Source organism: Lampetra fluviatilis, chromosome 65 (genome assembly GCF_964198595.1).
Source record: "Lampetra fluviatilis chromosome 65, kcLamFluv1.1, whole genome shotgun sequence".
NCBI lineage: Eukaryota > Metazoa > Chordata > Hyperoartia > Petromyzontiformes > Petromyzontidae > Lampetra > Lampetra fluviatilis.
In genome coordinates, this window is record NC_136339.1 from 1370314 (window position 1) to 1383142 (window position 12829).

General features: G+C 50.0%; 1 protein-coding gene across 1 annotated transcript; it reads left to right on the forward strand.

Annotated features, from left to right (window-relative positions):
• Positions 1 to 1435: 1435 nt before the first annotated feature.
• On the forward strand, positions 1436 to 12060 carry LOC144952023 (enteropeptidase-like). The gene is made up of 7 exons (XM_078882414.1): positions 1436 to 1497; positions 1782 to 1875; positions 6362 to 6543; positions 9041 to 9222; positions 9859 to 9954; positions 10802 to 10947; positions 11899 to 12060. The coding sequence occupies exons 1-7, from the start codon at positions 1436 to 1438 to the stop codon at positions 12058 to 12060; spliced, it is 924 nt and encodes a 307-aa protein (XP_078738540.1).
• The last annotated feature ends 769 nt before the right edge of the window (positions 12061 to 12829 follow it).

Below are 12829 nucleotides of genomic sequence, written 5' to 3' on the forward strand. Positions count from 1 at the left end.
CGACCATGGGGAGAGAGAGACCACCATCTCCAAATATACAGCAACAGACGTCAGGTTCGGGATCTGACTCACGACCACCTGTATACCAGGCGAGGGAGTTAACATCTCCCAGCCGTGATGATGATGAGAGAGAGAGAGACACAAACTCCAAATACACAGCAGGCGTCAGGGTCGGGATCGGACTCACGACCTCCTGTATACCAGGCGAGGGAGTTAACATTTCATAGCCACCGCCAGTGGAAGTTCGTCTCTCAACGTTAAATAAATAGGCAGATGATCCCTTTCATCCTTCACACGTCTGCCTCTCCCAGTACAAAAATGAAAGCATTTCTTACACATCCCGTCAGCCGCATTCCGCCTTCTGGAAGATGCTTGAATTTCAGCTGTCTTTATTCAAATGCGAGCAAAGACACGGGCCGGTTTCGACACTGGGTGTCGCATCAGCAGCAGAATCTGGCTCGCTTGACTCAATGCTGGCGAGCTGCTGATCTTCTGTCTTTACTCAATGGGGTTCAAGTTCGATGCTAAATTATTAAGTGATGCATAACTCGAAATGTATCAGCAGTTCACCGCCATTGATTAAAGTGAGCCTGATTCTGCTGCTGCTGGTGAGACGCTGTATATCGACACCGTGTATCTCGGTGGCTATGAGATGTTAACTACCTCGCCTGGTATACAGGAGGTCGTGGGTTCGATTCCGAACCTGATGCCTGCTGTATATTTGGAGTTTGCGTGTCTCTTTCTCTCTCCGTGCTTGCGTGGATTTTTCTTTGGGTCCTCCTGTTTTTCTCTCCACATTTATGAACACGCGCTCAGAGTGTCTGGCTGCTACAAATGTCCACGTGATGAGCCACTTCGTTGGGCTATCATTCGTGGCCAGGTTCGCATCTGAAAAAGAGCTGGTAAAATAAAAGTGATACTCTTTAGTTCTTTCTATGGATCATTGCAGTCACGAAAACTTAAGATCTAAATAAAAGTGAGTTGAGTTTCAATAGTTTAAAATCGAAAGCGGTCCAGAGTTTTGCTCGTATTTGAGTCAACGCCGATTAAAATCGCGCACCGCCAGAAGGCCGTGCGACCGATGGTTTGTGCAACAGACACTTTTAGTTGAACGTCTGTCGCACACGTACGTAGCCAAACCGTGATAATCGGAGGTGGATCGTGCGAACCCCGTGGTCTGTGAATCGGCGGTGCAGGGGGCAGTGCTGCATCACGCGATTGGTGGACCGTCTCTCTTCATCATTTTGTAGCAATGAAAGGAGGTGAACCGCATCTGCCGTGCCCTATCCTGCCAGCTACTTGGTGCTGACCACTACTTTCGTGGGTTAGGGGATCGAACTCCCCCGCCCCACCCCTGGTGAGATAGGAGTGTAAAGGAGAGCCGACACACATGGGAGTGCACAACTCACCTGTGAGCTGCAGGGGAAGAGGTGGTATGGAGAGTGCTGGCTGGCAGCTGGGGGCTCTGGGTGCGGTGTCGGAGAGGAAATCATTACGGTGACGACGGCGGTAGTGGTGGTGGTGGTGGCGGCGGTGGCAAAGTCACCGCCTGGCGAGGAACGGTCACGGCAGCTCGCCCCGACGCCTCACCGTTTCTCCTGGACGTCTGTGAAAAAGAGCTTTGCAGCTCATCGGATTCCTGCAGTGTAAACACATGTTGCTTTCAACATGTAGGCTTTCGCGACCAATGTCATCGGTGTATTATGGATGAATCAATATTATGATTCCGATTCTGTTCCTCCCTCCGATTCTGTTCCTCCCCCACGCCCCCCACACCGCAGCGACGCCCTGACGCACGATGAGACGACGGAGGCCGAGGGCTACGCTCCTTACGTCGTCGTCAGCGAGACGTCGTCCGGCATCGAGGCCAGCCCCGTGTGCGTGCCCCCCCCCCCCGCCTGCCTCCGCCCCCGCGCCTCTCTCCGTTCACGGACGCCGCCAGTGGGCACCAACCTAATAATGAAAACATTTTCTGCACACAAACATTATTATTGTAATATTTACCAACTTATTAGTTTCATAATAGTAAACAATGAACCGGAGTTCTTATCTGCACACAAACATAATTATTGTAATATCTGGCAACTTATTAGTTTAATAATGAACATGAGTTATTAGCAAAAGATTAAATTCAATTGTATTTTACATTGCCGTGGAGAGGCCGAGTGCCGTGCAAAGCCCGCGGCCTTGTCTAGATTGGCAAGTGGAAAGGGGTGGGGGGCCCCGGGGTTTTACTCTGTCAAATCGCGCGCTGTCTTGCGTGTCGTTTGCACGTTCTCCCTCCTGTTTCTGCACGTACGTGTGTGTGTGTATGTACGTACGCGTGTGTGTGTGTATGTACATACGCGTGTGTATGTACGTACGCGTGTGTGTACTATGTACATACGCGTGTGTGTATGTACGTACGCATGTGTGTGTATGTACGTACGTGTGTGTACGTACGTGTGTGTGTATGTACGTACGCGTGTATGTGTGTATGTACGTACACGTGTGTGTGTGGTTAAAGTTCTTTCGCACCGCACGTGGCCAACAGCGCTAATCGGAGGTGCAGGGGAAGGTGGAAGGACAACAAACTAAACACAAGAAGCAGTTCTAAAGAGACGAGTTTGTCAATCTAAACGACGATGATTTAAAAGTGCACAGCTCCACTGGCTTCCTTAACATCAGAGGGGAAGAGCGTTCCAGACGGCCGCCGAAGCGCATCTGAAAGCGCCGCGCGATGCGGTCGGTGACCACCGCCTTTGTTCGATGGCAGCAGCCAGAAGCCGCTTCTGCGAGGATGACCGCAGTTTGCGTGCTGGTTTATGCACCTTGACGAGATCAACAAGGAGTGTGTGCATGGCGGTGTAGCGGTTAGCGTGCTGTGCTACGAACCCAACACCAGTGACAATCTGCGGCGGTCCTGGGCCTCCCCTGGTTAACTGAGCCTCAATTGAGTACCCGGTGCGATGTGTAAACATCAACACGAGGAAGACAAAAGCGGCCGGTCGTGGCGCTGGTCCACCCACCCCCTCGCCTGCCGTGCCAGCCTTCATAGGTGCTCACTAACAACACTTGCCTCAAAAGCCTATTTATAGTTCTAGATTTGAAGCTTTCGTGACTGCAAGGAATCATCTTCTTAGGTTTTTTTTCGGTAAAGTCACGTAGAAAGTAAAATAAAATAAAAAAATAAAAACAAAAACAAAAATTTTATTTTACTTTCTACGTGACTTTACCGAAAAAAACCTAAGAAGAAGCCTATTTATAGCTATACAAGGGATCTTTGCTTTTATTTCGTCTTTGTGCACGTGGAGTGTGTATGGTGTCCCCCTATTCTGCATGGATTATTGATAAACACACACACACACAATGTAACCAGTATTGGCCTAAACATCCCAAGGCTCCAAATGTACCTGCAAATTACTCAATTGGGATCAAGCGACAGTAGCAGCATCTCGTCCCTTCCCCTACTTCAAAAAAATTAGCAGGACCCTACTGAAAAATAATTATAGTAATAGGTGTTTACCCTTTTATCTGGCAACAAAACTGACACCTTTATACAAGGATCATGTTTTCATTAACCACAACACTTGCGGTCAAAATGCAAACATAAGAGACAACTCTGATAATGTATGCACTGTCCTTGAAATTGATTGGTCCACACCCGAGACTATATCTTGCTACTGGCAAAGGAGGTCTCATAATGAAAAAGAGTGTTGAGATTCGGTCAGGATTTTCACGGGGAAACAAGCATCATCATCGCGTGTGTGTGTGTTGAACTTCTTTCGCACCGTACGTAGCCAACCGTGTCGATCGGAGGTGCGTTGTGAAGCACGAACAAGCTTTAGACAAGTAATGAGTGCATTTCCAAGTGTGTGAGCAGCGTGTCTCTTACAGGGAGCGCTGTGAGAGTGGCAGGGTGGCTTACGTCTCCTGCAACCCAAAAGGTACGCAGAAGCCTCTCCATCGATTCCCTCTCTGCTCTCCCCTCACAAGGCAGTTGTCTTGCCAACTTCACTCCTCTCCGCACCGAGACGACGCACCCCCAAACACTGCGATCCCTCCACTGGATCCCAATTCAGACGATCCACCAATGGCTGGGCCACAACTTAGGGGCCGTCCATAAATGACGTCACGCACCCAGGGGGGAGGTCAGACATTTGTGACGATGTGTGACGAGGGGGAGGGGGGTTGAAAATGTGACGTCACGTAAAAATGCGCAACTTTAAATAAATATAGAATTGTTATAGCAACACTCCTACAACATCAGAGGGCAGTGCCACATTAAATACGCACTACAATGACAATAGTTTAAACCGATTTGAAGCGTGTTTTATTTTCAAAATGGAAATATGGTTTTGGAGGGGGCGGGGCAAAGCTTTGTGACGTCATATTTGAGGGGGGGTCTGACTTTTTGTGACGCCGTGTGACGAGGGGGGGAGAGGTCAAAAATCGTCCACAATTGCGTGACGTCATTTATGGACGGCCCCTTACCGGATCGCACTGAACCGGCCTCAATATCTATTCTCGAGTTTTAACGCATCGTAGTGGCAGGCTTTCGCGACCAATATTATCCAGAATAGACGTTTTTTGTGTTAGATCGCAAAGATATAAATGTGCTGTTAAACCCGCCACCACCCCACACAGACAATTAAAAAGTGTTATCGTGTTCTAGATTTGAAGCTTTCGTGACTGCAAGGATTCATATTCTTAGGTTTTTTTCGGTAAAGTCACGTAGGTAAAAAATTTAAATTAAAAGTAAAATAAAATAAAAATCACGACGTTTCGGAGGCAACACAAGCTTCCGTCTTCAGGTGGAACCGTCACAGCACGCTTGCTGTATCAAGTAAATGAGAAATTCCAAGAGATCCGACCTTGTATATATACTGGTTGAGGGGGGAGGAGCCAGGGTAGGCCCCTGGATAGCAGTTTTTTTATTATTATGATAAGGTTGGTGCGACTGAAGCTATGGCTAGTCTACATAACAAAGGACTCAGCCTTTGTTATGTAGACTGGTTGAGAGGGGGGGAGGTGCCAGAGTTGTTAATGTGCGGCTGCTGCTAATGACCCTGAGCCTTTGTTATGTAGATGGTAAAAGCAAAAAAGCAGGTCAGGAGAGCTCTCATGAGAGCTCTCATGAAATTGTCTTTTCCGAGACCAAGGTGCTCTGCAAAGCTCCTGGCTACCATCAAAGGTTTGTACACGAAGCCATCCAAATATACAAACACAGACATAATTTCAACCGTGATGATGGGTACAAACTGAGTAATCATTGGAAAGATGTTATTAACCATGCAAAAAAGATTTAACTACACATATTTAGACCATCTTATTTGACAGACAACTATTCTTTAGTTACTGTACAGTTTACTGATAGACAGCCAGTTTCGTTGATCATGTTTAGCTTCTTTTTTCACACGCTGGTTTCCTGCTTTAAGTTTTACCCACCAAGCAACATAGCAAGAGGCTGTTTCTTCCTGACCTGCTTTTTTGCTTTTACCATCTACATAACAAAGGCTCAGGGTCATTAGCAGCAGCCGCACATTAACAACTCTGGCACCTCCCCCCCTCTCAACCAGTCTACATAACAAAGGCTCAATCCTTTGTTATGTAGACTAGCCGTAGCTTCAGCCGCACCAACCTTATCATAATAATAAAAAAAAACTCCTATCCAGGGGCCTACCCTGGCTCCTCCCCCCTCAACCAGTATATATACAAGGTCGGATCTCTTGGAATTTCTCATTTACTTGATACAGCAAGCGTGCTGTGACGGTTCCACCTGAAGACGGAAGCTTGTGTTGCCTCCGAAACGTCGTGATTTTAATTTTATTTTTATTTTACTTTTATTAATTTTAATTTTTTACCTACGTGACTTTACCGAAAAAAAACCGAAGAATAAGTGTTATCGTGGTTTCTTACTTTGGCTGTGTCGGGTGGGGGTGGGTTTAACGACAAGTTTATATTTACGCGAACTAACAAACACTCACACAAACACTCTCACAAACACTCTCACAAACACTTACAAACACACTCACAAACACTCTCACAAACACTCTCACAAACACACAAACACTTTCACAAACAAACACTCTCACAAACACAAACACACTCACAAACACTCTCACAAACACACTCACAAACACTCTCACAAACACACTCACAAACACTCTCACAAACACTCTCACAAACACACTCACAAACACTCTCACAAACACTCTCACAAACACACTCACAAACACTCTCACAAACACAAACACTCTCACAAACACTCACAAACACACTCACAAACACTCTCACAAACACAAACACTCTCACAAACACACAAACACTCTCACAAACACTCTCACAAGACTGTGGACGCCGCCCGCTGGTTCCGGACGAGCCTGGCCCCACGTCGAGGGGCCCCGCGGCGTTCTCCCCGTCGGGGCGCATCGTGGGAGGGGGCGACGCGGAGGCCGGAGCGTGGCCCTGGGCGGCCGCCCTCTACCACCAGGAGAGGTTCCTGTGCGGCGCGGCGCTCCTCTCGGCCCGCTGGCTCGTCACGGCCGCCCACTGCGTCATCGGGTGAGAGCGCAACGCGCGGCGCGATGATGATGATGATGTGAGCCAAAGACTCCCCCCCCCCGCCCGCCTCTGTGTAGCCTGTGCAGTGGTTTCAGTGGAGGCACAAACTTGACTTGGAGGCGACACGTTTATTTCTCAACAGGGCACTTAGGGGCCGTCCATAAATGACGTCACGCACCTAGGGGGGGGTCAGACATTTGTGACGATGTGTGACGAGGTTTGAGAAATGTGACGTCACATCAAAATGCACAACTTTAAATAAATATAGACAACACGTTCTACTTAATTAAATTTACTTTTTAGTAAATGTGTTCTCCTACAACAGAGTGCAGCGCCACATTAAATACGCACTACAATGACAATAGTTTAAAGCGATTCGAAGCATGTTTTATTTTCAAAATGGAAATATGGTTTTTGGGGGGAGGGGAAGAGCTTTGTGACGTCATATTTGAGGGGTGGTCTGACTTTTTGTGACGCCGTGTGACGAGGGGGGGGGGGGGGTCAAAAATCGTCTAAAATCGTGTGACGTCATTTATGGACGGTCCCTTACATAAACCGCAACGGGTTACCTAGAGTCCAACGGGGTACGATACCACAACAGGGTAACTACATAACGTGGTCAGTCAGTATCATACTGCCTGATCCACGATGCTGAACGTGACGATCGAAGATCGAACAAGAAGTGTAGCATGGCGGGTCCCATTCCTCTACAGCAGGGCTGAGGAACCTCTTTTCTGCCAAGGGCCATTTGGATATTCATAACATCATTCGCGGGCCATACAAAATTATCAACTTAAAAATGTTCCTGTTATATTTTGGTCAAACATTTAATTAACTCGCCCCTAATGCGATGGGCTGGAACTGCTTCTCTTTGGCGAGGCGTGTGATGATGTTAGCTGGTATTGATGATGTTGCTGCTACTCGCAACTGCTTTTGCAGGTTTGCTCCGAGATTTATTGAATATCGAGTCCCGCCTGCGGTTGCCTTAGCAGGGCCACACCAAATGATTTCGCGGGGTTCATACGGCCCGCGGGCCCTATACGGCCGCGGGCCGGACGTTCCCCACCCCTGCTGTAGACGGCTGCGATTGCCCCCCTTGGACCAGTTTTGATCCCCTGAGCGGGGCCTCCCTCCGCCCTCTGCTCCGCTCCTTTCGGGATCGTCCCAGAAGGTTCTGGGGCCCTCACACCACCCGTAGCGTACTTCTCGTCACCTGTCGGCCCCCCTCAATATCCTCTCCTCGTCACGTGCCTTCCCGGGTTTCTCTGTACTGTCATGTCCTGACTGTCTCTCCCTTTCCATGCCATAACGTACACTCGTGTCTGAGAGAGACTCACACACACATCAATTCCACTCTTCTATACGGATGTTTTTTTTATCCCGTATACAATAATATGTAGGCTATACAGGTAGTGCTCTACTTACGATAGAGATGCGTTACGACGACCCCATCGTAAGTCAAAAATATCGCAAGTCGAAGATGGCCTAGCCTACCCATGAGTCTTAAGGAATGGTAATAATTTAGCAAAACAGAGCAATTTACAGTACCGTACTGTGTCAACTATATACTGTATGTATTTATTAGTTACAATACTGTATTGCACAGTAAAATAAAACAAGGTAAATTCCTAGCCTACCTATATGAACTGCAATTTAATAGAAAGTTTTTTTTCAGGAAACAATCCTATCTACTATCAAAACTTTTCACGTGCAATGAACGTATCGTATCGTGGTAACCCTAAATGAAATCGCTAAAGCTACGTATTATACATGCATTGAACGTATCGTTCGCTGCTGCGTTTGCCTGCCGCGCGAAATTTGAAATATTTTACAATTTTGTCGTATCGCTATCGCCATCGTAAGATCGAAATATCGTAAGTCGCACCATCGTAGCTCGGGGACTATCTGTACTTATATATTAGTATTTTAGTTGCACCGTGTATTGGGTTTAGATGAAGACACCCTCACAGTGACGGTATTAATGCAACATCTTTTTAAAATAATTATTAATACTGCGACTAATTATTAATAATTATTAATGCTGCCACTGTGAGGCTGTCTTCATCTAAACCCAATACACGGTGCAACTCAAATATTATAATAAGCAGATGTAAAGGTAACAATACTTACAAGTTGTGCGTCTTGCTTACATGCCGGCCCCATCGGTCTAGGACTTCCTCAAAGGTGGTGGATCGCGCAACTTGACGCTGCTCTGTTGATACGACGATAACCAGATGCGTTCATGGTGGACTGCAGGGAATTTTTTTTATCCGTGTTTTGTTAAAATGTTTTTTCTGAATATGCTTGTACTTGTGCGTTTATCTGTTCATTCGGGGGCCCCCCCTTGTGGCCGACTGGGCCCCCTATGTGTCTCATAACGCCGCGTGTGGCTCTATGCCATGCTACCCCCCACCAGCGCGTGCCCCCCACCAGCGCGTGCCCCCCACCAGCGCGTGCCCCCCACACCTTTTGCATTTGGTGGCGCGACGCGACGCAGGAAAGACTGGGACCCGGGCACGTGGACTGCGTACCTCGGGGTCCGCGACCGGCTGCAGTCGGCGTCGCCGCCCGTCGTGAGGGCGTCGATCGCGGAGATCCACATCCACTCGGGGTACAACCAGGCCACCAAGAGGCACGACGTGGCCGTGCTGCGACTGTCCGAGCCCATCGCCTTCACGGGTGAGGGCACCCCGGAAGAAGCGCTTCACTAGGGGGGGTGGGGGCGCTCTCGTGGCAGGCGGTTTGTGTGATGATGTGTGTGATGATGTGTGTGTGATGTGCCACATGGTGTGTGTGTGCCGTGCCACGTGGTGTGTGTGTGTGACGTGCCACGTGGTGTGTGTGTGATGTACCACGTGGTGTGTGTGTAATGTGCCACGTGGTGTGTGTGACGTGCCACGTGGTGTGTGTGTGTGATGTACCACGTGGTGTGTGTGTGTCATGTGCCACGTGATGTGTGTGACGTGCCAAGAGGTGTGTGTGTGTGACGTGCCACGTGGTGTGTGTGTGACGTGCCACGTGGTGTGTGTGTGACATGCCACGTGGTGTGTGTGTGACGTGCCACGTGGTGTGTGTGTGATGTGCCACGTGGTGTGTGTGATGTGCCACGTGATGTGTGTGTGTGATGTGCCACGCGGTGTGTGTGATGTGCCACGTGATGTGTGATGTGCCACGTGGTGTGTGTGTGATGTGCCACGTGGTGTGTGTGTGTGATGTGCCACGCGGTGTGTGTGTGTGTGACGCACCACGCAGTGTGTTTTGTGTGTGACGTGCCACGTGGTGTGTGTGATGTGCCACGTGGCCTGTCCCCCGTAGGTCACGTGCAGCCGGTGTGCCTCACGGAGCCCGCGTGGGAGTTCCCGGCGGGGTCGCGCTGCTGGGTGGTGGGGTGGGGATCCACCTTCGAAGGAGGTGAGAGAGAGAGGCAGGAGGGCGGGCGGGGGGGGCGGCAACCCACCGCTCGCTCCCGCACACGGTCCCACATCGGCAGACCGACGAGGACCGACGAGGACCCACGAGGCCACTACGCCCGTCGTGTAACGAGTACCGGCGGTTTATGTTGTGAGGGGGGGGGGGGGTCCAACACTTTTACTTTAACAAAACTGGGGGTAGTAAACCACCACCACCCAGCACCTTACCCCTGGTGACCAAAACGCATTCTACTTCTCTCTCCAAATACCAGGATACAAACAAAAACTATGATTCGTATTACCGCAACATAAAATCAGTTTTATTTTAGAGGTGGTGCATTTAGATTATTAGCGTTAGGGAAGTTTAATTGGGGTAGTTGACCTCACTTCACTTCTATAATGAAGTACAAGATTAATGAATGTCCCGATACCAAAGGTTTTATAAAACATTGCCATTATTTTACGGATTAAGCTGCGTTTGCATCACAGCCACCGCGGAACCACCTGGAGGACCGCCACAGCCCACCGGTGGTACCAGGTGACCACACCTTGAGGACCACCGCTCGAGATTATCGCTGTGATCACGGATTCCGATGGGACGTGATGGTTCCAGGGGACCACACCTTGAGGACCACTGCTCTAGCGTGACGCTCACTGGACCCTGCACTCCAACGGGCCGATGCTGTGGACGCACTTCACAGAAGTTACAATGGATATCAGTTATAATTGCTTTGGTTAGGGACTCCCGCAGCTTGAGCAACCCTCTCCGGCGGACTGAGAGGGGATCGAGCGTTCCTCCTCCACGTGGAATCTATCCGCCCCCCCCCGTTGCCTGCGTCTGCTGCCAGGCTCCCCCACGGCCGTGCTGCAGGAGGCTGCCGTTCCGCTCCTCTCTAACGAACACTGCCGGACGCTGCTGCAGGACCGCTACAACATCTCCGCCGACATGGTGTGTGCCGGCTACGAGGAGGAGGGAGGTGTCGACCACTGCCACGTGAGCCTCCCTCCCTCGCATCCCTCCCTCCCCTCCACTCCCTCGCATCCCTCCCTCCCCTTCCTCCCCTCCCTCCCTCTCTCCCCTCCCTCTCCCCTCCCTCTCCCCTCTCATGCACGCGCGCGGTCAACTGACCTCGCGGCGTCACAACCACTGCGTGTTCTAAACTTCAGCATTGGAGGAGACAAAGGCGGCCAGGGCGTGGTGTTCGTGTGCCGTGCCGGTTTTAATTGGGGCAACTCTCTAACGGCACTTGGCCCCAACAGTCTGTTAGTGGCTATATGGGGGGGGGGGGTGAGGATCTATGTGTATTTGTGTGGGGCTGTTAGACTACCACAGAGGGTGGCACTTATGTTATTGGCCTCAGCAGGGAGTGATGATGGATTACGTTCAACCTCTTTTGCACCATACGTAGCCAACTGCGCCAATCGGAGGTGCAGATGAAGACCAGCAAACGGTGTGTGTCACTGTGCGACTTTATCGGTTCACGTGTGATTCTTAAGACACAAAAAGCAGTCCTAAAGAAGTTTGTTATCAACCTAGATGATTTAAAAGTGCGTATCTCTCCATTGCCTGATGCGGCCGAAGAAATGCAGTTGTCCATGCGGTGTTGAGTGTGCGTGCGTGTAGATGTGTGTGGGGAGCGGCGGGACAGCGGTTAGCGCGCTGCGAACCCAACGACACGAGTTCGATTCCCGCTCATGGCTAACACCGATAACGCTTATCTGAACCGGTCATGGGCCTCCCCTAGGTCGACTCAGCCTTAAAATGAGTACCCGGTGCGGTGCATAAACGTCGTCACTGGGGAGACAAAGACGGCCGGGCGTAGTGTTGACCACCCACCCCCCCGTGCGCTGTGCCAGCCTTCTTAGGCGCTGCTCACTAACAGCACTCGCCGCAACAGTCTGCTAAGGCTACTTGGGGGATCTTTGTCTTTGTGGGGGGCTGCAGGGCGACTCTGGGGGGCCCCTGTCGTGCGAGCGGGACAGGCGCTGGTTCCTGGAGGGCGTCGTCTCGTTCGGAGTCGGCTGCGGGAATCCCCGACGCCCGGGGGTCTACGCCCGCATCTCCACGCACGCCGCCTGGCTCTCGGACTTCCTCCACTACCACTGACTCACTCACACATCATACACTGACTCACTCACTCATCATACACTGACTCACTCACACATCATACACTGACTCACTCACACATCATACACTGACTCATTCACTCATCAACAACTCACTCACACATCATACACTGACTCACTCACTCATCATACACTGACTCACTCACTCAGAATACACTGACTCACTCACACATCATACACTGACTCACTCACACATCATACACTGACTCACTGACACATCATACACTGACTCACTCACACATCATACACTCACTCACACATCACACACTCATCATACATTGACTCACTCACTCATCATACACTGAATCACTCACACATCATACACTGACTCACTCACACATCATACACTCACTCACACATCACACACTCACTCATAATACACTGACTCACTCACACATCATACACTGACTCACTCACACATCATACACTGACTCACTCACACCCCATCCACTCCCACAGACTCACTCACACGGCACGTCTCCTGTGTTTCTCCTCTACCCCTGCACGACACTCGGCCACGTGGAGTTGTGTCGAGGTGCTGTGTGCCTCGCGTCCTTTCCTTGTTGTTGTATATAATGCACGTGACCCCCGCCTGCCCCTTGAAGCACTGCACTGACTACATTGTTAAACAAGGCATTCAATACACGATGTAACACAATTTTTGACCCCTGGGTCGTAAGTATTCTTTCCTAACTGCTTATGCCTCAAAAGTACAGAAAATGGCTATTTTTCGGGACAAACATTGCTTT